At 45.9% G+C, this 27,783-nt stretch overlaps 1 protein-coding gene across 1 annotated transcript; it reads left to right on the top strand.

Moving 5' to 3' along the window:
* The first annotated feature begins 497 nt into the window (after positions 1-497).
* On the top strand, positions 498-27,556 carry LOC142852270 (liver carboxylesterase 1-like). Its single transcript, XM_075976889.1, has 14 exons — positions 498-549; positions 3,422-3,626; positions 6,288-6,432; positions 8,412-8,545; positions 11,975-12,128; positions 15,263-15,367; positions 16,581-16,685; positions 17,163-17,201; positions 20,734-20,874; positions 22,456-22,536; positions 22,773-22,920; positions 25,705-25,836; positions 27,018-27,090; positions 27,379-27,556. The coding sequence occupies exons 1-14, from the start codon at positions 498-500 to the stop codon at positions 27,554-27,556; spliced, it is 1,692 nt and encodes a 563-aa protein (XP_075833004.1).
* The last annotated feature ends 227 nt before the right edge of the window (positions 27,557-27,783 follow it).

Raw genomic sequence — 27,783 nt, 5'->3', positions numbered from 1 at the left:
CACTTGAGAACACAGAATTCTTTGACCCACTAGCACAGGGACATTGCAGACTTGTTCTAAACTCCCAGGACAGCAGCTCAGGAGCTGTGAGTTCCTCTAAGATTTCCAGCCTTCTGGGGGTCTCAGGCCAAAGCTGAGCCCGGCCTGAAGGTGCCATTTGTTGAACCCACCTTTAAGGACTTCTAACCTTAGAGAGTTACGGGGAGAGACTTTATGTAAGAAGTTGGTGGACCAGTTTGAGATCATCCGTAATCTGATAGTTGACTCTGGAACCAATTATAAGAGCTTGAACTCAGGCTGAGTGTGGCCTGAGTTGCCATCGGACCCCTGGGAACTCTGTGGAACAGTTAGAGCACCTTTCATCTCACGATTAGACAACAGGACTGCGCATAAATAACTGAGGTCACAAGACCTCACCATCTGAGAGGGATATGCATACTCTACCGGTAGAGCTTCGAGACCAACTCACAGGGCCCCAGGGCAGCTGGCCTTCCACCATGTGGCTCTTTGCTCTGGTCCTGGCATCCCTCAACCCCTGCGTGGCTTTTGGTGAGTTGTTCTAATACACAGACCCTGGGGGCGCATTTGAAGCTCCGGGGCCTAGGATGAGGTAGGTAGAGATGGGTATCAGAGGATGCATGAAAGCTTCTGTTCTGCACCAGTGCTCACCAGCTGCACTTTGACATGGGCTCAGAGCACCAAAGCTCAGCAAGCTCTGCCCATCACAGAGATGCAGGAAGGAAAAACACCGTGATACCCCAACTGCAGGTGCCAGGAAGCCCATGAGCAACCCCCCTGCCTCAACATAAGGAGTTAAGGGAGCCCCAAGTTGTCTTACTCCAGCCCTGGTCAGATGTGGAGGTAGAAAACTCAACAGAGTTTTAACAACATCGGACAGAGCAGTGCTCAGAGTGCAGGACTTGATAGAGTCTAGCTCAACTCTGTGCCTTTTGAATAGAACTATGCAGTGCCTGGGTTCTGAATCTGGACTATAAAAAAACAATAGTACCTTCCTCCCTGGACTGTAGTGGAGATGAAATAGGTAGTTGTTTCTAGCATGTTTTTAGCATGATGCCTAGGCTAGAAGCACCAAAATATGGATGGATTTAAATAGGTTATGATTTAGATGGGTTATATTAATAAAAGCTTGAAATATGGTCAAGTCAACATGTTAAGAGCCAATGGCTATAGAAAAGATAATTTGTTCTTCAATTTGCAAGAGGTGTTGGCTTAGCTGTAAGCTAGGTAAGAGGATGAACAGAGGTAGCCCTTAGGCACAGGGGCCTGACCTTGTAGGGGAAGGACCATAGACACACCTAGATGGGAGAGGGAACAGGAAGGAGCTACAAGGAATTGGAGGAGGAAGTGAGGTCTTCAGATCACCATGGGAGCTGGGACTTGTAACTAAGGGAAGGTGGAAAGGAGTTATATAAGTGAAAGAGAGGAGTCTTGAGAGACTCAGATGCCAAAATACACGTCCTGTCCGGGAAGGAAAAATGGGCTACAAATGCTGCTAAGTGGAGTCCGTGGGAAGGGGAGGGGAGTCCTGGAATATACAGGTGCATGATAGGAAGGATAGCAAATCCCTAGCTAAGGGACTAAGGTTTGCTTAGTAGACAAGTAAACAGCAGGGACCATTCTGGAGTCAAGAATATTTTCCTGGTAATTCTCAACGCAGTCACCTAACCAGGCTGCTGTCTATCCTGTGGGCTCCATTCTTGGGGAGAAAACAATCATTCCTCCAACTCCTGCAGCTCCATTCCTGTCTTGGTGCCACTTGGTGCGGCACTATAAAAATCCAGCATGACCCTCTGTCCTGATTGCTACTCTTGATGACAGCCATGGATCGTATGTTGTCCTATACGGCTCCTGGGTGGGACCAATATCTCAGAGCAGCCTTCCCAGAACATGACATGATTCTGTTTTCCCATCCTTCAGTGGCCCCCATTGAATACAGATAATACATCAACATCTCCACTCAAGTGTGTGGTCAGAACAAAATAGTAATTCAAAATTGGTCTTACCAAAGCATAGTCAATGGCCCAAGAAGGTCTTTATAGGAAACCAGGTTCCAAAGTAGTAACAATGCCCAATCCAAAACATGAAAACAGTCGCAACTGAGAACACCTACCAAAGTGGTGGCAGAAGGAAGGGAGAAGCAGCATAGAAGTCCAGGGGGAAGTGCAAGAGGGGCTGAAAGAGGCAACATCTGAGCCAAAATCACTAAATGTGGCCTCTGTTAGCTCAGTGATGCTCTTCTGAACATGAAGCGGGTAGAAGCCAGTAGCCAGGGTGGAAGATGAACAATTGGGATGGGAGATATAAAAAGGAGTTCAAAGGTTACAACTCATGTCAGATGGAGGTAAGCATACAGAGCATTTGCCGGATGTGCACTCATCGCTTGGCGTTACTTCCCAGAGAAGCCTTGCTAAGGGGGCTCTAATATCACCATGCTACTGACGAGGAAACCGAGGGATTAGAAGAATCATGAACGGTTTTCCTGAAGATGGAATTGGGGTGAGGCTTCTAGAGTTTTCTTCTGGTTTTCTTCCAGCACCAAGAGACTGCTCTATTCCAGATTTGTTTGTTCTCATTCTGCCTTATGTTCATTTTCAGATCTGCCACAGTGTCTCTGGGCCAGAAAGGAGACAAAATCTAGATGTGCTTTGATGGCCAAGCTTTTGATTCAGAAATAAATAGTGCACAATTTGGCCCTGTTGCTGGGGTACCACATGTCCAATGAGTCTTACTTTCTCAGCCCCTCAAATGGCACAAATGTATACTGAAGTTGTGAGTTGTCCTGCAATAAGCATGGGTTCTGCTTTCTGTATTTAAGGCTTTAAAACACAAAGCCTGGCAGATCTAGAGATGCTGTCACTCACAGGGTCCAACGATTCCAGAGCCTGTACCACAGCCATCTCCAGTACCAAGTTCTTTTAACCTACCACTATCTGATTTAATTACTCAGAGCTGAGGTGAGGGCAGCCCACAAGCTCCTAAAAATGGTGCCAACTCCTCTACCTCTGCTTCTCTTCCTCCTCCTGTCTCACAATCCCTCTGCCTCACTCTCTTACTGACACTTGTTCCTTTCTTGGTCCGTTCAGTGGTAAGGAACATAAGTATGAAGTAACAAGGGCCCACCTCGCATTCATCTCACCCAGCGTCCAACACCAACATCAGACATTTCACTGACTGAGCTATCTCCTGACCTCCATGGGATGGATGCTTTCCTGCTTTCCGTTCGGGTTTACCCCTCTGACATCCCACTGAACTGGGAAGGATGGCTTTTCTCACCCTAATTTTATATTAGAAACGATTGATGCCTACATAGCTATGGTAGCTTATTCATGGCTACATACCTAAAAGCAAAAAACAAGATATCCCTTTTGGTACATTTTTATTTCTGTTCCATGGTCATCAGAGCACCTGTCCTCACCACCCGTGGTGGATACTGTTCATGGCAAAGTCCTGGGGAAGTATGTCAGCTTAGAAGGATTCGCACAGCCTGTGGCCGTCTTCCTGGGAGTTCCCTTTGCCAAGCCCCCTCTTGGATCTCTGAGGTTTGCTCCACCACAGCCCGCCGAGCCCTGGAGCTTCGTGAAGAATGCCACCTCCTACCCTCCTATGTAAGTCACTGGGGAGGGCCTGGGTCTCTTTCAATAGGGTATCTGCCTCAGAGAGCTGTAGGAAAGAGTTGAGAAGGCTGTCTGACTGATTGCACTTTGTTTATGTATTAACATACTGTAAGATCTCAAAGACATTCCACGCCTGTCAGAGTGCTCTAGAATCTTTGATCAAAATGTATCTGTTGAGCAACTGTTATATCCAGACATATTCTAGGTTCTGATAATGTATCCGTGAACACAATAAAGATCCCCTAGAGTTTTATTCTAGGAGAGACAGAAACAGAGAGAGACAGAGAAAGAGGCACACACACACACACATACATACACACATACATACAAACACACACACACATAGAATAATTGCAAAGCAAGAAAATGGATTGTGTGGTGTTCTATAATGGTTAGCGATTCACTCGTTAGATAAAATTGCTGATAGGAAGACAAGGCACCTTTTGTACCTCTCCTGTCTTGAACCTTTTGTGGATGAAGCTGCTAGTGTTGGGGGTGAGATGCTGGGAGTGTTGCAGCTGAGCCCCAAAGGCCTGAAAGCCCAGGCAGCCTCTCAGGTAAGGCGCCTAGCTTTTACACATCCCTTCCCTGTCCTCCCTCTCGCTGTCTTCCTTTATTTTTGGTTGTGAGCCTAGCCTTTAATGGCTGAGCCATCTCTCCACCCCACTGTCTTCCTTTATAGTCAGATGGTTTTCTCAAGGGGTATCCCTTGATCCTTTGACTTTTTTTCATTGCCCCCAAGATAAGCTTTGGCTTTGTAGTAGCTGCATAGTTATCAGCAAACACCTGTGCTTACAGTATTAACCTGAGAGGACCCTGCCTCTTGACAACGAAGACAACTCACACTTTAAATTTCAACTCTTTCCTGACATTTTGAGTTTTTGATGTTACATTTCTATCTTGCATATTATCACCAAATTCAGTAGATATGATTTTTACTAAGTAAAATAGTTTGGTCAGTTTAAAGACAGGTGTGAATACTTAACGTGATGATAGTGCTAACGCAGTTGGAATCGTTTCTGTGTCTCCCGCAAGCAAAGGTTACACTTCCTGTTACGTGGCTTCTATCTGGGAAACTCTAGCAGTTCATGTGAGGCAGAGCTGGCAGCAATAAGGTCCTTCCCTTTTGTTTGTCCAGGCATATGAGAACTCCTCTGTGTGCTGTTTGCTTTTTCTTACTGTTTGTTTTCATTTGCCTTTGATTGTTGAGTTTGTTTATAATATGTCATAGGTGATTTTATTGGGTTGGATGGAACTAGTGACCTTTGAATCTTAGCAGCTCCCTCCAGGCTGAAACTGTCTCTGTTTGTGAATAAGTGCCCCTGCTCTTGGTCTTTGTCCATTGTCTCTAACAACCTCTGTGCTTCCTCTTTTGATGCTCCTAATGGGTCTCATGGGTTTTCTTCCTTCATCCGCATTCTTTTCTCACTGTGCGAGGGCGGTGGTTATAGCTCAGCGGTAAACTGTTTGCTTGGAAAATTCAAAAGCCTTTAGTGCTATAAAAATGACAAAACAGAAGCATGAAAAGGCCAATCTTTAAGCACTGCTCTGCCGTCTGCTGCCTTTGTTGTTGGTCCATTTTTCACCTCATTCATTGTAGTTTTCAGCTTCAGCGTCCCCGTTGGATTTTTTTTTTAACATTTAGTCTCAATATTACATTTCTATCATACAGCAAAAAACTGTATCTGCTACAACAAGCAATTAGAAATATTTCTCTATAGACAACTTCTTTCCAAATAAAACTTTTACGATGAACTTATGAATCATGTCTTTATATTCCCTTAAAGTCTATTTTTCTTCCTTAAAACAAACAGAGAAACACTGTTTGAAACGAGTCAGAGTTCTGAGAGATCCCGTGTCCCTGTCATTGTGGGGACTGTCTCAGGTGCTCTATTTTGTATATTTCTTGAGGTTATGTTGCTCTGAATGCTCGTGGTCACTGTACAATATCTACACATTGAAGGCCCAAGGTTCTACCAGTCTCTGCAGCTGATTTCATACCTGAACTCTCCAAGAGTAGGGTGGATGCCGTGTTCCGTAAGCCAAGGACAGCTGTATCCATCTCAGCAGTGCAGGGCACGCTGATCCAGGCTTGCTGTAGGTCCCGAGGCTCTCCAGATGAGATAGATGGCAACAGAGCATATATGAGGAAAATTCCAGGACTGCACAACCTTGCTTCCCCAGGGATTCAAGCCTGAAAATACGTCCCAGTGGCCAGGCAAGGCTATCAACCATAACTTCGCTACATGGAGGAGGCAGAGGCCTCTTGCAGTAAGAACAGCTGGAAGTGAGACTGGGCCACCTCAGTGCCTGTGTGAGGCAGATGCTGGAGATTCTGACTCATTGGATCTTATGGGTACCCATCCCCCTACAGTGACCTGTACAGACATGATGGCTATTTCATTACAAAAATAAGGCCTAGAGTTGATGCTAGGTCCCCCTTGGATCTGCTGTGTGACTGTAATGAGTGCCCCTGCTTCTGCATGGTTTCTGTGGGGTTCCAGGATTCTTGCCAGGACTCCCAGATAGCTTCCCGTCCACGTTATTGTCTCAAGTCTGGTAATAACAATTCAATTTGTGAGTTTAAACCACCCAGTAGAAAGCCCTTCCTGGGCTTTGTCTGAATCTCAAAGCTCTTTCTCCCCGTCTCAGGTGCTCCCAAATTACAGGGGTGGGACCAGTGCTCTCTGCCGTCTTCGCCAACCAACTAGAAGATGTTCCTCTTGAGTATTCTGAAGACTGCCTTTACTTAAATATTTACTCCCCTGCTGACTTGACCAGCAAAAGCAAGCTGCCGGTAAGCAATGGAAGTCGGCACCCTGGGGCTTCAGCATCCCGGATTTTCTAAGGCAGTTTAGAGGGGGTGAAGGATGCTTGATGTACAGGTATTGTTAGCCAGACCTCTGACTTCCCTTGACTGCAGGAAAATTATTCAGGTACTAGGCATATGTGGGAGACTGCAGTGTATCCGTAAGTATCTCCCAATTAGTCTGTGTTTTCTCACGTTAAGGTTAGGAAAGCAATGATGGTTGTCTTCATTTCTGTTTAAGAATCTGATCCCTGAGGAATTAAGACATAATTTCCATTAAAGCCAGAAGTGGAAAGGATCTACAACCCAGCACTCACCTAGTCCCAATTTTATATAAAGAGCAACTAAAACAAAGATGGAGGGAAGCTATAAATTAGGGTTAATGGACCGAGAACTTGGGTCCCCAGACCTTCAAACCACATCTTTTAACATGGACTTGGAAATCAAACAAGTGTGTGACCTTTCAAGTACACCAAGATCCGTCTGTGAAAACTCTCGTGGTCCCATGACGAAGGTGTGTGGGATGCAGACTGGAGCAATCCCCCCAGCTTTCCCCTTTGCCAAACATCTGGGATGTCACTTTAATCTGTTTCTCTCCTTAGTTGCCTTTGGCAAGGACCACTGACCCAGTGAGTCAGCATTTTCATATAAACAAAGGCCCAGAGATGGGACAGGCTGCTAGTTACAAGGCACAGGACAGAGGTCTTCTTGGAGAAAGTGATCTTTCGGGCCAAAGACTTCATAGTAGCTTCTTCCTTTTGTCACAGCCCACCAGCCTCTGCCCTCAGCCTTCCCTCTGAGATGACCATTCCTCAGTCCTTCCCTCGAGGTGGTAGGGGCCCAGGAGGAGGAGAAATGGGCTGTGGGAGTCTAAAGGCAGGACATGTTCCAACTATGGACACAGGTCCCAGAGAACAGAGTCAGGATTAATCCTGGGTGTGCCTTTGAGAAGATGAGAGACCCGGGCTATTTCTAACTTTTTGGACCTCTGTTTCTTCTCATGGGCACCATTCCATGTGAGCATGCAGTGTTGACATTCAAGCCATGCTTCAGTCCTGGATACACAAGGCAGTCAAAGCATCTGCCCTTTGCCCTCGAAGCCCCAACAGCTACCTCACTGAACTGCAGCTGTGGGCTACAAGAGTCAGGACTTGAGTCAAGTCTTATCTCCACCTCTCATGAGCTGTGGAACTTCAAGCAGGTTGTCTGCCTGTTACATGGATAGGGTATTTTAAAGTACCCTGAACAGTAATTAGTTCACAGTTTGTGGGTTCTTTTATATTTTATTAGCAATGTTATAGAATTTTATTCTTTCAGTTCTTCCTTGAAATGTGATGTCTGGAGCCATTAATCAGAAATTGTACCTACCCCCTTTTCTCATGATCTTTAATTCATACGGCAGCACCAGATGGGCAGTGGCCTTTCAGATAAAGTCAGTATCTAAAGACTTCTTGGAAGGATAGATGGGTTTAGGAGATGGGAAGGTCTGAGGAGGGCTAAGGAGAGACACCTCAAGAAGGGGCACCACTGGGGACATGTGTGCTTCTTGAGATACTTCTTCAGTCACAGGGAAAGTTAGCTTACCAGTGAACTGAGGTACAGTCAAAATGTAAGCTCTGTCCTTTGCTATGTCCAGGTGTGAGATGGGTGGTGTCCTGGGGAGAAAATGACATCCTTGACTTTTGCTGTTCCCATAACAACATTCTTGTTTGGAAGAACCTGTAAATTACACGGTCCTTGAGACTGGAGAGAAGGGTTACACAATGAATACCTAGGCTGCATTGAATGGAATTGTGGTCTGGGACCTGGCTGAGAGAGTTGGGAAGGAGAGGCCTGTTGTAGCCATGATAGACACTCGTGGGCTTGGATAATGGCTTCCTTAGTCATAAGCAAGAATTAGTTAGGTCATCAAATGTCGTTACTTCTCTACTTCTTATAACCTGAATGGTTTCTTGATGCCTGTCCAGGTGATGGTGTGGATCCACGGAGGCGGTTTACTGTCTGGTGGGGCATCCACTTTTGATGGACTGGCCCTGTCTACCCATGAAAAAGTGGTGGTGGTAGCCATTCAATACCGCCTGGGCATCTTGGGATTCTTCAGGTAAGATATTGGACCTTTTTCCCATTACATGAACACCAATCAGGACAGTAGGACCCATGCCTGGTCATTCATCTGCATTCCTTAAAGCGTTTGTGTTTCTTGAGGCTGGACTCTGTCCTGTCTTCTCTTTCCTCACCACACTTTTTGCCTTTGCTCTGGATTTTTATGTATACTGTTACCTCTGCCTGGACAGCCTTTTCTAAACTCACCCATCTTCCAAAGCCAACTCTTATTTAGTTCTAAATCACGTGTCTCCTTTCACCTTTGTGGCCAAGCACACAGCATTGCCTACAGCAGTCTCTAAGAAGTTCAGTGTTGCAAGTCTCCTCCTAGGACAGGAGGCACAAAGGAGTTCAGAGAACGCTTGTTTGTTAAGGAAAGAGTGTCTGGGGTGGGGGGGGATGGAAGCCGTCAGAGGATCTGACCCAGGGAGCAGTGTGCCCTGGAGGGTGGTAGAGGACACACCGCTCACTTCCTCCTTAGCGGCTGGCACATGCAGGAGTCCAGGCTAGAGTCTCCATCAACTGTGAGATCAGGACCAGGTTTCCTGCTCTAGGATCCTTTTCTGCATATTCCATGCAATCCTGAGATGGTTGCTAAGTAGTCTAGCTGAACCTCAGCCACCGCTGAGGAGACTGAGGAGCTGGAAGATGGTTCTGGTCTGCCTCTCCGCTGGTTGTTCTAGGCTTCTACCTCAGGAACGAAGACATCATCCCTTAAGGTACCAGGTCTCTTTCCCTAGGTTCGGTTTCTCTACTTTCTGTTTCATTCAGCCTGCCACAAGTGGTCCCTCCACCTTCTCTCTCCCTTTCTCCCCTCCACCCATGCCTGGCAGGCTGTGTGTATTGAAGACACCAATGTCCCCTACTCTCCCCAGTACAACTTTCTGAACCCTCAGCAGCTGCCAAGTGAGCACCTGTGCTTCTGAGCTTTTGAGCTCCTTTCTTCTGACCTTGGCCGCCTTCCGCCTCCTTGGCCACCCTCCACCTCCCTGCTGCCTTCCACCTCCTTGGCTGCCCTCCACCTCCCTGGCCTTCTTCCACCGATTTAGCGACCCTCCCCCTCCCTGGCCACCTTCTACCTCCTTGGTTGCTCGTGTTCAGTCCTTTTTTGTTCCTTCTCTCCCCATCCTCAAGCCTCTGGATGCCTCCCTTTCCCTGTCCAGTAATTCCCAGAATTCCCCACTATGGTGGTTGGAATGAGAAATGGCTCTCATAGGCTCATACATTTAAATGCTTGGTCCCCAGTTAGTGGAACTTTTTGGGGGAGGATTAGGAGGTGTGGTCCATTGAAGGAGGTGTGTCACTGGGGGTGATCTTTAAGGTTTCAAAAGCCCATGAATCAATCAATCTCTCTCTCTCTGTCTCTCTCTCTCTCTCTCTTTTTCTCTCTCTCTCTCTCTCTTTCCGTGTGTGTGTGTGTGTGTGTGTGTGTGTGTGTGTCTTCTGCTTGTTAATATGGTATAAGTTACTGCTTCAGTGCCATGACTATCTGCCTGCTGTCCTGCTTCCCACTATGATAGCAACTGGTCCTCTGAAACTGTAAGCAAGCGCCCAATTATATTTTTCTTTTATAAGTTGCCTTGATCATAGCATCTCTCCACAGAAACAGAACAGTAACCAAGGTACCCACCTCTCCTTTGAAGCCAAGATAGCATCTTTAACTATGTCCTCCTGTTTCCCTGGATGTCTAACCAGGACTGCCTCACAGCGCCAGTGTGAGCCCTTGACAACTCAGAGACCACTACATTTAGCTTCCTGTTTACATAAGGCCCCCTGTGAAGCTGTATTCAGTTTTATACTTTTGATTGTTCATAATAAAGTCCAGACTCAATTTTATTTCATACCCTATAGCTACATGGCCAGTAAAACTTCCTAGCTCCACCCTCTAAATACGTTCATAACTCAGGTATTCATTGATTCCTAACTCCAACCAAAATCAAAGCCCTGTGTCTCTGGCCTAAGTTACTGTAGTGATCATTTAGTTTCCTCTCTGCTTCTTTCACACAGTGGTTACTCCACATTGGGCCAAAGTGCTTGTATAAAACACGCATCCACAGAGGACTCCCACCTTCCTAACGAGTGTGTTTATAGTTCTTATGGCTGGAGATTCTGCCAGCTGGGAGTAAAACTTTGAGACAGCTTTGGGTAGGAAGTTCAAGGAGAGGTCTTGAGTTTTTTTTCTTGAATTCATCATGTCTTGGAAGGCCTGTGTGTCTATAATGGATGGCCCCAAAGTCTTTTTCCAGCTAACCTATTATCAACCTCCTGCTCATCCCTTTAGCGAGTGATTTCTTGGGTCTATCCCTAATTGCTTTCTCTCTGATCCTTCTCTAACCACAGGATAATTTCTAATATATTTCTAGTCTGTTTCCCCTTGACCTTCAGCGTCACTGAAAATCTCACTACCATCAGCCAATAACGCCCACACTGTGTCCTGAAGGCTTTGCTATTTAGAAATTGTTTCCACCATGTCAAGTCCTCCATCGTTTTTATGTAAAGCTTTAGGGCATGCGCATGGCTTTCTCCCCTTCTCTGCAAAGATGCACAGAGTGTTCTTTTTCAGAATTCACTCCTGAGTCATCTATAGCACTCCACATCCCACACTTCAGGCTGACCAGCCTGCTCCTGCGAACCCTTTAGAATCTTCCCAAAGTCACTTTCACGTTTCCTGGTACAGTGGTATCAGCAGACCAGCTCTTTTGTACCAAATTTCTGCATCAGGCTGCTTTCCACAGGTATAACAAATACCTGAAGCTTACTCTTTTGTAAAAGCTGGGGTTGGGCTGCAGAGATGGCTCATTGAGTAGGAGTGAGTACTGAGCTTACAGAGGACCCAAGTTCAATTCTTAGCCCTCACATTGGGAAGCTGACAGTGGCCTGTGACTCTAGCTCCAGGGAAATCACATGCTTCTGACTTCTTACAGACAGTAGCATCCTCACAAGCACAGACATGCATGTGTGCACACGCACGAAGACACACACACACAATTAAGAATAAAATAAATGTAAATTTTTAAATGAGGTTTATTTATCACACAGCTTCAAAGGTTAAAAGTTCAAGCAGCCTGGTATCAGCTGTAACAAAGACATCTGGGCAGTGTCATATTAGGGCAGCGAGTATTGTGGCAAAGGGGTTATCAGGAAATCAGAGAGCACGTAGGTGCAGGCGTGGTCGTCTATAACCTTTTCATAAGAACTAACTAGAACGCTGCCAGAACTAAGTTCATCCAAGTGCCCTCAATAGACCAGTCACCTAACAATGGACTCCCCCTCTTAAAGGCTGGACCACCTCCCAGTGCTGCCCCATGGAAGACCAAACCTTTAGCATATAAAACATCGAGGGATGGTCCTCCCGTAGCCATGGCTCTCGACCCATCATAGCCCAGCTACGGCGTCTCTGACTCCTGCTCTCACCCTTCTCTTCCAGCACAGGAGATGAACACAGCAGAGGGAACTGGGGTCACTTCGACCAAGTAGCTGCCCTCCAGTGGGTCCAGGACAACATTGCTAACTTCGGGGGGGACCCAGGCTCTGTGACCCTCTTTGGCGAGTCAGCAGGAGGAGAGAGTGTCTCTGTCCTTGTAAGTATTGCTGGCACCAAGCCTCATGTCCAGGGTTGGTGTGGGTGCTGATGGGTCCCCTTGAAGACCATTCAACCCAGCCACAGGCACTTTGGCCAGCAAGACCTGCATTGAGACTGACCCTAACTCCTGGCTCAGCAGCAGTCAGTGTAGAAATAAATACCAGGAGCTCCCAAGAAGCTCAGAGCTCCGTTTTGTGTCCTGAAGCCAAAAGAACGTCCAGCTGAGCCTGTGACCATGGTGTTCCAGCTGAGCCTGTGGCCATGGTGTTCCAGCTGAGCCTGTGACCATGGTGTTCCAGCTGAGCCCGTGACCATGGTGTTCCAGCTGAGCCCGTGACCATGGTGTTCCAGCTGAGCCTGTGACCATGGTGTTCCTAGTCATCTCGATTGTGTTCTCTCTCCTCTTTCTAATCATTTTAGCTTTGCCACTCCCCTGACATGGGGGTAGGTGTGATATATCAATAAACAGGTGCTAGTGCTCACTAGAAGGTCCCTGTTCCCCCTGGAAACCAGACTCACAGGTAGAGAGTTTAGCACTGAAAGTAGCTTCCTCCGAGGTTGTCCTGTGGCTTGTTTGTGCCTAGGAGGGTGGGCAGCAGTCTCTGGGCCTAAGGCACTGTGCTATAGGGGAAGTCAGTGAGAGAGAGAGAAAGAGCAGAAAATGTAACAGAGAGGGCTAGGAAAGGAGAAGGCTGTCACACCTACAAGTGAGAGTGGTTTTGCTGGCTTATAGATGGGTACACATTGAAGGATGCTCTAGAAGGCTCCTGGGGCTGCTCAAAACCCTCCAATCAGCCCAGAATTAGGTAGATCAGCCCCATTATCTTTTAAACATGTATTGATTTCATAGTCAAATACCCACAGGATAATATTTTATGTTTTTAAAGTAGATGAAAAAAAAAGGAAAAAGAACAAATAATGCTGAAGGAGAAACAAGTCATCCATGATTCCCCCTATCTGGGCACGGTCACTGTGACGTCCTAACCTGTATTTCCCTTGTCTTCTCCTACAATTCTCCCTGTCTCCCAGGGCTGTGTTTATTCTGTCTCTTGTATGTATCACATAACTTTTAAAGAACAATTTTCTTCACTATTAGACTGTCAGGAACACTCCCCAGATACTAAAAGCCTTTCCTTAATACTTGCTTTTACAACAGCATAGTGTCCTATGGTAACCATAAAACATTGTTTATTACGCAGTATTACGATATTAGAAACTTTGGTGGGCTCTCATTTTATACTAAATCAATACACTATGAATTTTCTTTACTTTTATTTTATTTATTTTCTACTTATTGGTTTTTATAAAATATTTTAACACAATATATGTTGATCCTATTCTTTCCCCTACCCCAGTTCTCCCCAGAAATCCTCACCTCCCTCCCTTCCCAACTCTATGTTTTTTTCTCAAAAGAAAAAAATCAAAACAAACAAGCAAAAACAAAATGAAACAAAAATGTGAAGAACACTCCCCCCCAAAAAAAACATCAATAAAAAGCACACACAAAATCATGCCATCCATTCTTTGCTGGCCAACTGCCTTTGAGTGTGCCGGACATGCACTTGATATATATCTGGTGTCCCTTCCAGCAGCTTTCCACGGTGAATAGCCTCTTGATTAGGGTGGGACACTGTACCCACTTCCTCTTCTCTGTGCTCAGACCTGGTCTGGCTTGAACTTGTCAGTGCTGTGAGTTTTCTTTTTAAGAAATTCTTTTTAAATAGAAGATTTATTTAAATATATTTTTTTCAAATTGGTTTTTATTACTTATTTTGCTTTTTGGGATCATAATAAAATCACATCACTTCTTCCTTCCCTTTTCTCCCTCCCCACTTTGCTCTCTTTCAAATTAATGGCTGGGCTAGAGAGGAGGCTCAGACATTAAAGCCTAGGCTCACAATCTAAAATAGAAAAAAACATAAGTGTTCAAATTAATGCCCTCTTTTCTCATTGTTTTTACATGCATATATGTACATGTATATACAAGTCCATTCCTAAACTCAACCTGCTCATTCCTTATAATGTTACTTGTATGTCTATTTTCAAGGCTGACTCCCTGAAAGGAAGGCTGGCTAGTCAGTTGATGTACTGGTCCTCGTGGAAGACTGTCTCTCTCCCTCTCAGAATTCCTTAGTTTCTGGTAGCTCTTTGTGTAGGGTTGAACCCTCATAGGCTTTTCCCATCCACTTTGGCATCTCTACTGTTGTCCTTGTTCAGCTCATGTTTAGGATGAGACATTACAGGGGTTGTTTCTGACTTTGCTAGAAGATGCAGTCTCACAGCAAACTCCCCAATCTTCCATCTTTCCACCCCGTCTAGGCACTGGTCCCTCGTTTTAAACACCAGAGTTGTTTTGTAGATATATCCCCTGGGCTCCACATGCCTGCATTTTGATTGCCTGTAGTTTTCTGTAGTTGTCTCTATCTGTTGTTGAAAAGAGAAATTTTGGCTCTCTTTTTGTACTTAAGAACTTGGTTGGTTGGTTGGTTTGTTATTGCAAGACAGAGTTTCTCTGTGTAACTCTGGTTGTCTTGGAACTCACTTGGTAGACCAGGCTAGCCTTGAACTTAGAGATTTGTCTGCTTTTGCCTTCCTTCCGAGTGCTGGAATTAAAGACCTGTGTCTCTGCTGCCCTGTTAAGACCTTCTTAACAAAAGGGAAATCATGTCTGGTACTGGAAACCTAGCCAACTTCCCAGGGCTAGTAATCTTGAAGGAAAAGCCACAGATATCACTTTACTAAACCAGCATGCTCCCCTAACTGCATTCTAAATATCTGTCCTTATAGCCACAGAGAAGTATATTCACCAAGGAAATGTCTTTAAAGTTCTCTATGGATGCTCATGATCATTTTCCCTAGGACACTTTCTGAGTAATAGAGACCCTGACACAGAATTTGTAGCTAGGAACAGCAAAGCCTTTCCTTCCGGTGTTTTTAACTATCATAGTAGGTGCATGCCACATACTCCCTACTCTGTCCCTGGCTCCAAGGAAAGCTGGGAAGCGATCAGAGACAGGTAAGGAGCTGTAACCTCAGTGAGAACCAAAGTCTGCAAGAGGAGGGAACCTTACAAGATGAGCAAGTCACTGGCCATCTCCCTTGAGTACTAATTCTCCTCCTCTTCCTTTCCAGGTATTATCTCCCCTGACCAAGAACCTCTTCCACAGGGCCATTTCTGAGAGTGGTGTGGCCCTCACTCCATGTCTCTTCAGGGAGAATACCAGGCGTGGGGCTGAGGTAGGTCACCTGGGTAGCCCAGTTTAAGCTCTCCAAGAACCGAGTAATCGGGGCCGCTGAGACTCAAGCTCCAGACAATGGCCTTCAGCTCAGTGCAATGTCCCCTGAGCGCACTGGTTCCAGTGTAACAAGGCAGAGTGCTACACTGGACAGTGACGTGACTGGTGGCCTGTCATTACAGTACATCTCTGTCGGAGCCTGGGTTCCAGTGCTCTGCAAGCAGTTATGGACTTGGGATGATTCCTCCCTGAGGCCCTGGCAGCCAGGACTGGTTCCCAGCACATTCATGCATTGGTTCATTTGTTCATATATATAGTGGATATACCTATGTACTTTGTAACCTAGAAAGCATCCAATTCTTAAAAAAGAGATTAATTTTTTTAATTGTGTAATCAAACAAATGGCACCATTTCATCAATGAGAAGATGCCCAAAGGAAAGAGAATAACCAAATCTGATGAAACCACGTGAATCCGAAAGGAATGTTTAGTGAGAATGTGACCAATAGGTAAGCAGAAAGATCAGAAAGAAGAGATATATTTACCTGGTGAGCAAAGGATAGCCCAAGAAGGAGCAGCACAGGCAAACGTCCGGTGCAGAGGGGAATCCTGTATGAGAGTGAGGGAGGGCTGCTGTGCCAAACAGACAGAACGAGCAGAGAACAGAGTGAGTCAAGGGTCTCTTGCTTTTGATCTCACACCTAGCCTGTGCATACCACCTCTTGTGCCTCCTCCTCTAGCCAGTTCACTCCCAGGTCACACGGGTGCTACATCCGCCACTGAGATTACAAACTTTCTCTTGGCTCAAGAGGAGTAGCTTTGTCCTGTGATTTAGCAGGGGAAAGACTGGTTTTTTTTGCTTTGATATTCTTTGTGTCAATGGGGTATGAAATCAAAAGGCAGAATTTGGGATTCTGTACTTTTTTTTAGCGACCATTGCACACCGTCATTCTTAAAATGGTCAGCTTTCAGATAAGCATACCCATGTTATCAGAGAAATGGCCACCAAGACACAAATGTGTAAGCGACTCATGTCACAGTCCAAGCTGGTAACAGGGGCAATGCTGCTCAGTCCAGCAACTTCACCTGCTGGCCTAGAGCACTTTCCGCAGCCACATCCCACAACAGCAGTCCTGAGATAGAGTCCCTCTCTCTGTATTCATGGAGAGCAGTGATGATGTCATTTAACTCTCGCGTTGCCTGTGGTCTCTGCAGCAAGTCGCCATTGCTGCAGGGTGTGAGACCACCACATCCGTCGGTATAGTTCAGTGTCTGCGTGAGAAGACGGAGGAGGAGCTCTTGGCCACGACACTGAAAATGGTAGGTGTTTCTATCCCGGTGGCCTCCACACTGCTGGCCAAGATGCAGGGGTCTTTACGCCCCAAACAAACTATGTAGGGGCCTTTCGGGGACAGTGTCAGCTTTCTGATACAAGCTAGATATTTTTATTGTGAAATAAATCAAATGTCTAGAAATAACTTGTTGAAAAAAATGCTTAACCGTGCCCCAGCTTTATCAAAACAATCACTTATTATAGGTGGATGTGTTGTAAGAAATTAAGCATTTTTCTCTTCACAAAAGTAACAACCATCCTAAATTTTAGGGCTGGAGATACTACGCACAGAGGTTCTCAGAAGTGCTACAATTTGTCTAAGAGTTGGTTAATTAATTTTATGAAATAGAACGTTGCAAATATTTTTCCTAATTTCTATCTTTTTTCTACTCTAGAGTGTAGCTAGAGGTTGGTCTTTTGAGAGGGACACCTGCTCACCATATCTTCTGCCTTTGTCTTCACAGAAATTCTTTGCTCTTGATTTGCTTGGAGATCCCAGAGAGGTAAGGATCCCTACCTTTCCATGATAGGTACTAAGCTTCAATTAACTATGAAGGCAAGAGTTCCCCGTGTGAAATGTCAGTCCTGTTCTGTGGGCATGCTGCAGAGGCCCAGAGGAGGTGGTTCCTTGCCAGAGTAGTGTACCCAGGAAAATCACAAACAGAGCTGTTCTTCACAGTTCTTACAGAGTGTGCCCAATAAATAATCCAGTCTACTGGGCTCAGGTAACTCCCTTCTCACTCACCTTCCCTGCTCATAATATGGTCCTGTAAAAGGAGAGTACACAAGAACCTTCCACTGTCAAGGGGCAAAGATGTTTGGGTAAGGATCTTAGGAGACTTCACAGAGGACTCAGCAGAAACTTCAACTTTGCCCTCCCACCTTGTCCTGCACTCCCACCTCCTAGCAGTGACCATTGTCTTGTGACATTTGCTGTGTACTGTCTACGGTCCAGTTCTATGCTCTATCCCTGGGTATCCCAGCCATTCACTAAAGATCCTGTAGGATGGTTTGAAATTTTTTCAGTCATTTATCAAGGTTTTACTGTGAGGCAAGAAGCAGTTCAGTGGCTGGGATACAGCAGTGAAGCAGATAGCACTCTGGACCTTCCTGAAACCTTCTAAGGTTGCATGCATCAGAGCGAATAGAAAAGAGTGATGTGGACTTAGATTTTACCAGTATCCGCTGATGACAAAGTGGAAACAGGCAGAAGGCAAGGACCAGGCAGGCACAGAGACCATGCAGGAGGGCTGCACCGCAGCCTACCAAGAAAAAGATCCTGGGAACTACCAAGGCCTCGGCAGAAGGGTGGCAAGAAGCACTTGTGATGGGATATATTTGCAGGGATAATTGACAGGATTTGCTGATGGAAGCTCTAGAGTAAAGATAGAGAAGAAGGAAGAATGCCCCTCTCTTCTAACCAAAGCTGGCAAGGAGTCTGGACGTCATGACATAGCCACCAGCATCGCTGATCCCCATAGCAATCCCTCTGATTCCTACTGTTGCTGATGTCCCCTCTGAAGATGCTACCTTCAAAAGGACCCTCACTATTGTCTTCTGGCCCTTTTCTATTTTCTCTGTCCACTTTCCCTCCTGCCCCATGTCACAGTATCATCCGATTTACCCTGCACAGCACAAGCCGAAATATGCCACCTCCTTTCTTAAAATCAGACCTGTTTATAGCATGCATCCTCTTGCCTCCCCTGGAAACATCTTTGTTCAAAATATGCCTGATCTGGGCGCTTGTGAGTTGCCAGATACTGTGCAGAAAATGTGATTGCCCTGTGACCCTCTCCCTAGGGCTCACACTCGTCCACACCCAAGCTTCTCAGTGTTTCTGGGGATAGCCCTACATAGTGACACCTCTACTATGTGTCCATGTGCCCTGTCCACTGTTTGGAAACCCCAGTCCTTCTTCACCTTTCGGCTCTCTTCATTACCAAAGTCCACTGCCAAAGAGAAGAGCACCTGCACCATTCGTATCACCTGCTTCCCTGCAACCTCCTTCATCAGCCTCTCTGCATTCTACACTTTGTCTAAGGCAGTAATAGTTGCACTCAGAACCTACTTGTTACTGTTAACGTGCATGGTTTAGATTCTGGATCTTTGGGGTGGGTCTGTTTTGTTTTATTGAACCTCGTACAGCGAGGCCTAACCAGTCATTCGTTCATCCTTTCAGAGTGGGGCTAGGTCCTTGGAACCATGAGCTTCAGTCTAGGCATCTTCCAGCTCCATCTGTTCTCCAAGGAGGGAAATACTGTGCACAGAACCTGGAGCTAGTAATATGGCACAAAAGAGTTGTGCCATAATGACCCAACGGAGAAAAATAACTCTGCCAGTGAAAATGATCCCTAGTGCCTACTGAGCTCTTTCCAGGGACAAGCGCATTGCCTGTTCAGTTGTTCACTTCATGTGGGTCCCACCATACCACAGCTCTAGGCCAGGCATTTAACCAAACTCACAGCCAGCTTCCCAGCTGGCAACGTGTAAACCAGGCTCCACCTAATCTTTCAGATATTTTTCATCAAGCATAAAACATAAAATCAAAATGTCTGACAGTATAGTCTGATGGATGTCATGGCCTTCTGTGTCTCGCAGCAGGCATCTTGAAAGTAAGGGGGTTTTGTCTTCATGGGGAGACAGCTCACATTTCAATATAGACAGACGGGTGGAGTTGGTCTGTCTTCATCGTGGATTCTGTGCTTATGGGTTGAGCTATTTGTAAAAATGTGTTTCTAAGTGCCCAAATAAACTCGAAGTACTTTGTGCCTGCTCACAGGCGAGGCAGGGAGTGGTGAATGTCTGAGGCCTGTGGTACCCGAATTCCATCTTAAATCAAAGCAGTGTGCTGCTTCCTCCATCTCCCTCATGAGGAAATGCTCCTCCCCGGTGGGCTTGCTACATCATTTCCCGCACTTTGGTGCTCTCACTGATTTCTTGTTTAAAAAGCTAGAGAGTATGGAAGAAGGTGTAACTAAACACACCAGTGCTACAATGTGCATTGTGTGTGTGTGTGTGTGTGTGTGTGTGTGTGTGTGTGTGTGTGTGTGTGTGTGAAGTGAGCCCCCTTCAGGTTTCGGTTGTAGGACTATTGGATATGAGTTAGGTGACAATGTCAGCAATGCATTAGATCCACAAGAAGAGACATGTAGGTTAGGCTGTTCTACCAAATGTCAATATGACACCTGTAACATCTGATGAAGCTGCAAAAAAAAAAAAAGGAGAAAGAGGTTGAATCTGTGAGTTCATGACATGAGGAAGAATATTAGAAACAAGTAGTAGACAATACGGTTGTGCAAACGAAGCCAGAGAAACCTACAGTTATGTTCCTCGGGGTCAGGAGCAGGTTAAGCCCTTCCTCAAGGCGCCTTTCCCATGGCAGTGCAGAGTGATCTGCTTCTAACTAGCTCTCTGCTCCACAATCCCAAATGTTCTGAGTGCTGACAGGGTGCCAGGAGTAAAAAAAGCCACAAATGGGCTTCCATGGCAAGTGACAGTCAAAATGTTATGTATGTGACATCATCAGACATCAGTGAGAGGGCTAAAGAGATGGCTTAAGATCAAGAGCATTTGCTAGTGCTGCAAGGACCTGACTTCTGTTCCTAGCCACAGTGTTGGGTGGCTCCCAACCACCTGTAACTCCAGCTTCAGGGTCATAGGTCATAGGTCATAGGTCAGCCTCTTCTGACCTATGTGGGCACCTGCACTTGTCTGCACATGCCTCCACACAAACGCATGCACTTAACTAAAATGAAAATAAGCCTTTAAACAGAGCACCAGAGAACTTCATGTTTCAACGTGGATCCCATCTCTACAGAGTTTCATTATGTATACACAAGTATTCCAGAACTTACCACTGCCCCATCGCCTTACCAGAGACACCCACAGGTCAGAGTTCTATCCCCTCTTTGAGCATCTGCGGCCACTGCCCATGCTTATGTAGTTTGATAGTATGTGCTTGACCCTCAAGACAGATGGCAAAGGGAGCACGGGTGTTCTGTGAAGCAACTAACCACGGGCCGCTTTGTTCTCCAGAGCTACCCCTTCCTGACCACTGTGATTGATGGGGTGCTTCTGCCAAAGGCACCGGAAGAGATTCTGGCTGAGAAGAATTTCAACACCGTGCCCTACATCGTGGGGATCAACAAGCAAGAGTTTGGCTGGTTTATTCCCACGGTGAGAAAGTAGTGATCCCACGGACTTAATCCCAGAATCCATCATCACCTGTGACCAGGACTTCTCCCTTTCCTGAGCCTTTCTTTGAATCAAAGGAAGCTGTTCCCATGGTCACAAGTGAACATTTCCATGGAAACATTCTCCAAGTCCAACTGTACCCTGGGGAGTGCAGTCCTCGGAGCTCTGCTCTGATTTTTTTTTTTTTTTTTGCATTTCCTAAAGAACCCTGAAAAGCTGAGTGAGAGATCTGTAGTGATGAGAATTGTCCAGATTGCTCTTGATCTTAGCCCCAAGGCCAAGAAGGAATGGCAGTTGTCCAGATGGGATAACTAGGGATGCCTAGAAAGGAGAGGAAGCTGGAGGGCAGGAGTCAGGCTGGGGCGCAGCAGCTTCCACCTTGATGGTGAACTCACATGTCCGGGATTGCCACGGGCACACTAACCAAGACCAGGAAAGACTGGTTTCACATTAAGTGAAAACTGACATGCAAAAGAAAAATGGGATTTTCTTGAGTTAAAAATAAACAATGAGAAATATACATTCAAGTAGAACGATAGGGTTCATTTCATAGTACGAACACGCTAGGGGAAAGTTCATGTACAAAGTTAACTCTGATCCCTGGCGCCAGTAGTGAAGAGGTTTCAATGCTGTGATGTTCTCAAAGAGCCACTGTGATAGGAAGGGTGAGCTAGATAGAGAAGAGTTAGTCTGCACCCACCTGCAGGAGAAACCTCCTTCTCTTCATGGAAGGACTCAGCTGGAAACTGAAGTTGAGCGCTTACCAAAGTTAGGGATGTTTCTTTCCAAAAAAAAAAAAAAAAAAAAACCTAGTAGCAAGAACAAGAGCAATCTCCCCAAATCGCTCCCTGGTCCTTGAGGAAACTGTTTTCATTGAGGCATTAATATCTCAAGGACATCGTAAAGATTTTTAACTGTGAACTCTCTATGGTAGACGCTTTAGCAGAGATCAGGGCAATCTTCTCAGCCCCAGGTTTTCTTCTGGCAACACTGAGTTCCTCAAGTAAGCATGGCAGGGGGCTAGGTCATGCTTCTACAGCCATGTTGATGGTAGCTTGTCTCTGGCTGCAGAGGCTTGCACACGTTGACACATGGTAAGAGTTCTGTAGTTCTTGATACAGGTTTTCAGAGATTATCAAATGTCATAGTGGTTACTTATGAAATGAGTGGTGGGATGTCTTGTGCCCTCTGTCCCTCAGTTCTTAGCTTCTAAATACATGCTCTTAATTTTTCCCTCATTGCATAGAGAATCTGTGCATATTCCAGCTTCATAAACAGACACCCACACACAAACGCACTTACACACACATTCACACACTGCACACACGTGTACATGCACACACAGTCACCTCCGGCTAACCTTGTTTTTAATCTCTCTTTTGCATTCATTCACTTTCTGGAAAAGTCCATCAAGCTAACTATTATTGTCTAATTCCTCAAAACCCATGAACACCAAGGCCTGTAAACACCTTCATTGTGCTTCAGTTTGGTTGACTGATTAGTCTATTTGGTTATCCCGATTAATTTCGAAAATTTATAGATGACTGACTATTTCTTTAACAGATGATGGGCTATCCACTCTCTGAAGGCAAACTGGACCAGAAGACAGCCACGTCCCTCCTATGGAAGTCCTACCCACTTACTGTAAGTACAAGGGCAATCGTGGAGAAAAGTTGAATTCAAGGAAGGGCTGGGAGCTTGCCCTCAGTCACAGGTGAATTAAATGGTAGGGTAAAGAAAGCTGGAATCTGGAGTTCCCATCCCAGAGTAAGGATTAGCATAGCATTGAAGTTGGTCATAGTCAATTGAAGTCTTCTCAATGGGCTGAGAAAATGACATCGCTCGTTGGTGGGGGTGGGCTCTTTCTTGATGTATTTCAGAACATCTCTAAGGAACTGACTCCAGTGGCCATTGAGAAATATCTGGGAGGATCACACTGCCCCAACAAAAATAAAAACCTCTTTTTAGATATGATGGGAGACGTGTTATTTGCTGTGCCATCCGTGATTGTGGCCCGCTATCATAGAGGTGAGTCCCGGGGGCTGTACAAAAGAGGGTCACTGACTCCCCAATACAGTTAGATGTGGAAACTGCTGAGGGTCAGGACTCAGAGACTCATTCCATATGGCCCAGAGGTGATGTGGGGCGTGGTCAACATTGTGCTGTTTCACATGTATCTCTAGAACAGGACACAAATGCAAGTCGCCAATTGGGAGTTAATCTCAGTAAACACTCCTAAGGAGGTAAGGATATGATACTTGAAGGAGGCCAGCCAATGATCCACTGCCAAGCATGTGTCTACTGTGGATGGATGGAACTGGGCTCTTAGAATCATGTAGAGGACACACCTCAGGGTTATCCCATCTAAGTAGCAAAGGAGCTACTCATATCCACTGTAACACCCTTGCCATCAGTGGAAAGCTATTCAGTGAGTTAGTTCCTTGCCACTTAGACCTGTTGCACACAGGGTCAAGGTAACCCATAGCCATAGACAGAGCCCATGCAAAGATGCTGGAGCTGACCTGCCTGTCAACAATGGTGTGTATGAGGCACAGCAGAATCTTCTCAGGGGCCGGGCGGTGGTGGCGCACGCCTTTAATCCCAGCACTCGGGAGGCAGAGGCAGGCAGATATCTGGGAATTCGAGGCCAGCCTGGTCTACAAGAGCTAGTTCTGGGACGGGCACCAAAGCTACAGAGAAAACCTGTCTCGAAAAACCAAAAAAAAAAAAAAAAAAAAAAAGAGAGAGAGAAAAAAAAAGAATCTTCTTAGGGCTCCGCATCTGAAGCTATGCTGCTATATACAGAGATTAAATCAAACATAGAGAGCTTGGCAAAGCCTGACAAGAGACTGGATAATAGGAGAAAGATAACTGATAGACAGGTAGATAATTGAGAAGGGGTATGCTGGGGGGATAGACTTGTGGGACTATGAAGGCCAAGAAGTCTGGGGCCAAAACAGAATGGAGACTCTGGGGTTTTGGCAAAGTGACCTCCACAAGGTAGAAAGCCTCGGGACCACCGAAACCAATGGTGTGCTTCTGGGTCTAGTTCAGAAGTTCAGAGGCTTTGGGGAACCCCAGATGTAAGTCTGAACATCCAAATGAGAACATCCTGGAGTCCTGGGCAAAATTTCAGGGGCAGAAAAAGCTCCAGGAGAGAAGATGTCACCTTCTCTCTGCTTTCTTCTCTGCAATGTTCAGCAGGTCTGATGACACCTGTCCATACTGAGACTAGACCTTCCCCATTAGTGTAGCACATGTGTGTATGTGCATATATGTGTGTACATATATGTATATGAGTATGTTTTGTGTATGTGTGTTTGTATTTGGTTGTAAATGTGTATATGTATGTACGTGTGTGTTTGGGGTGTGTGTGTCTATCTATGTGTGTGTCTGTGATTGTGCATGTGTATATATGTGTCTTTGTAGGTGAGCATTTGTGTGTCTGTATATGTACTTCTACCTCTTAAACTGTCCCTGACTGTTGTTACCCAAGTGTCTCTGTCCGGCTTTCCACTGAAGACTAGTTTTATAATTTCGCAAATGTTACTGATCTCCCCTCAGGGTCTTAGGTAACAGGCTGAAAACCAATCACACTGACTAAAATGTTCTCATCCACAAAGTGCAGGGCCTCTGGCTTCCTTCCACAGTCATTTCAGTCTTTGAGGCTAGGCGACTCTTCTTGTGCGTGACCTTGAAGTGACTGCTTCAGAAGTGGATCACAGCCCACGGAGGGATGCTTGTTCAAAGCAATTCTTGCTAAGTCTCGGGACAGCAGTGGAGGCTGAGAAGGCAATTAACTAAAGCACTCTGTGTCTTCATGCTAAAGTGACACAATTGCCTACCATTGTAGAGATGAATATTTAATAATATGAAAAATGATTACAGTACGTTACAAGATGTCTTGGATAATATCTTCCCAGTTTTATAGACAGAAGGGTCTGTACTAAAACATCAAGGGACTGTCAGTGGTGAAATTATGAGGGAAATTTTTCTTTTTTCTTTTTTTTTTTCCTATATTTGCCAAGATTCTCACTGAATGCAAGCAAGGCAAAGGAGTGAGATTGTTCTACTACTGTGGCTCAGGGCCTTATCCTTCTCTTCCCAGAGTCACTCACTCCTCTGTGGGTATCTCTGACCTACTATGGCCACTGGTACTGAGTTTCCTGGGATCTAGGGGTTAGTACATAGGTAGGAGTAACTAGCTGACACAATGATCCACTGGGCAGGAGCAATGCTGCCATAGACCTAAGACATGATATCTTTGGGGGTGAGAGAAGAAGGCAAAGGGGAGAGGCAAGCTCACTTTCCCTTCATTCCCGAAGGTCTTAACACTCCTAGCCAAGCATGTCTCAAATAAGAATCCCAAGTTTCAAGGATTCATGAAGCCTATAAGACAGAGTGTTCGCTGTCTTCACGGTCTTGCATTCAAATGTCCTCATATTCAGGCAGAGTGGGTTTGCATCCCCCTTTTCTGGATGATCAAGAAAAACACTGGGGGTGCTCCAAACCAGGCTGACAGAAGATGCGTACCAGGTGCAGGTCTGCTCAGGATGAAGGAGCACAGGGTGTCATCACTGAAATGCATGCACACACACACCGCCTCAACTGTGCTCACTCACTCGCAGTGAAAACTTGTTCAAATCCCAGTTACTCTCCCCCAGCAGCCCCACCAAGCAAGTCCCTAGGATCCCCTAAGGTTCTGTTTTCCTCCAGCTGTGAATCTGGGGGATTTCCTGCACAGGCAGAGGACTTTATATCACCTACGTGAGTCTGGTAACATGTACTGTACATGAACCCATGTCTTCTTAGATGCTGGAGCCCCCACCTACGTGTATGAATTTAATTATCGTCCAAGTTTCGTGTCTGACATGAGACCCAAGATGGTGATAGCAGACCATGGTGATGAAGTGTACTCTGTTTGGGGGACACCATTTCTGAAAGGTAACACCTCTCTGTTGGCTTGAACTTCAAGTTAGGAGCTTTGGGTTCTAGACCTGGTTTGGTGGCCTTAAGTGTCTCTTCTCCAAATCCCCATTTCCTAATAGGATTGTTAGTTTCTTTTTACATTTCCATGGCAAAATACCTGACCGAAGCAACTTCAGGAGAATGGGATTGTTCCCACTCACTGTTTCAAAGGGCCACAGTCCACCATGGCGAGAAAAGCACGGTGGCTGGGGCATAACATTAGCTGGTCACATGACATAGGACTTAAGAAGCAGAGGAGCTGTAGGGAGTGAGTGGATCTGGGCTATAAATCTCAATGCTCACCCCCAGTGACCTACCCCCTAAAAGCTCCACAGCCTTCCCAAACAGTGCCACCATTTGGGGGCCTAGTGTTCTAACACGCAAACCCAACAAGGACATTTTACATGCAAACCACAGCAAAGATGTAGTTATCACAAGCAGTTCCCTCTAACAGGCGCACAGGAAGGTATACTCCTAGGCAAAGTGGTCACGCTCATGAGCCTAACCCATGGTATCAGTAGGCCAAGTGGAGGGTCATCTACACAGCTCGGCCTCAGGCAAGAATGCCGCTCTTTTATTTCCTAATCACCTGAGCTTATAGAGTGTGAGAGAAGAGAGACTTAATGCTGTCATTAAACTTGGGTAGGGTCACTTACACATGCTGGATATTTGTGAGAAGTTTTCTTTAAATACTATTATTAAAAATTCTAAACTTTTGGTATTTTGATATATAGGCAGAGATAAGAAAAGACATGTGTGTAGGTGACCCGTGACTCACATCACAGCTATTCAGAGGACACTAGCCTCTCCGAGTATCTCCTACTAGGTGTCACTTTAGAACACTAATAGTTCAGGTATATTTCAAAATCTATGAAACCACGAGAACATCCTGTGCCTTGAGTAGGGAGGGAAAAACAGGTCACCACGAGAAATAAAGGTAGCCAGCTCGTGGACAGACTACACGCCCATTTGTGAGTCCCAGACTCAGATTTCCAGGCTTAAATAGAACACTCAGTCCAACTCTTCTGCAAACGCGGATTGCGCGTCCGTCAGCAGGCAAAAGTGCAGACTGTATCTCTAAACACTCCCAACCTATGCTCCCACTGCCCATGAACTTCACCATGGTCAAGAAGGGACTCTTGTCTTCTTCCCCTCAGAGGGTGCCTCGGAGGAGGAGATCAACCTCAGCAAGACGATAATGAAGCTCTGGGGCAATTTTGCTCGAAAAGGGTGAGGCGGATGAAAAAGATGGAGCAGGCTTGGTGGGCGATGTGGGGTGCTGGGAAGACTCCAAATGGGAAGGGGTAGTTTCTAAAGTCTGAGTGACCAAAGCAGCAGCCATAGTGTTCTGACAGGGAGAATTCCCTAAGAATGGGCAGGCTGCCCCCGGAAGATGGGAAGTGTCTCTGGGGCTATATGACCTCTCAGCAGTGATTGGCCAAGAAATTCCCAGAACCCTCAGAGAAATGTGAGGACCACACAGCAGCTTTAAGGCCCTCTGTTTGACTCTGTTCTCAGGAACCCCAATGGGGAGGGATTGCCACACTGGCCAGAGTATGACCAGAAGGAAGGGTACCTGCAGATTGGAGACACCATTCAGCAAGCCAGGAAGCTGAAAAACAAGGAAGTGGCTTTCTGGACTGAGCTCCGAGCTATGAAGGTGGAGGAGCCATCCAAAGGAGACACGGAGAGATGAGGAGGAAGCGGTGGAGCCCTGGAAGCTTTTAGCAGCCAGGGCAAGGCTTTTCCACTGCAGGTGTTTGTAATTCAGAGTTTCCTCATCACCGAGGCTGGAGAGCTGTGTGTCTGGGGTGGGTAGAAACCAGGAAAAAAAAAGTTTGCTTTCAATTTGCAAAATAAGTGAAATGTTTTTTTTATGGTGGGGGGACTGGGGGGAATCAAATCAGTGTCTGAGTCTTGAAC

This window comes from Microtus pennsylvanicus, chromosome 6 (genome assembly GCF_037038515.1).
Source record: "Microtus pennsylvanicus isolate mMicPen1 chromosome 6, mMicPen1.hap1, whole genome shotgun sequence".
Lineage (NCBI taxonomy): Eukaryota > Metazoa > Chordata > Mammalia > Rodentia > Cricetidae > Microtus > Microtus pennsylvanicus.
Note: the sequence above shows the minus strand (reverse complement) of the source record. Positions and strands in the feature narration are given on the sequence as shown.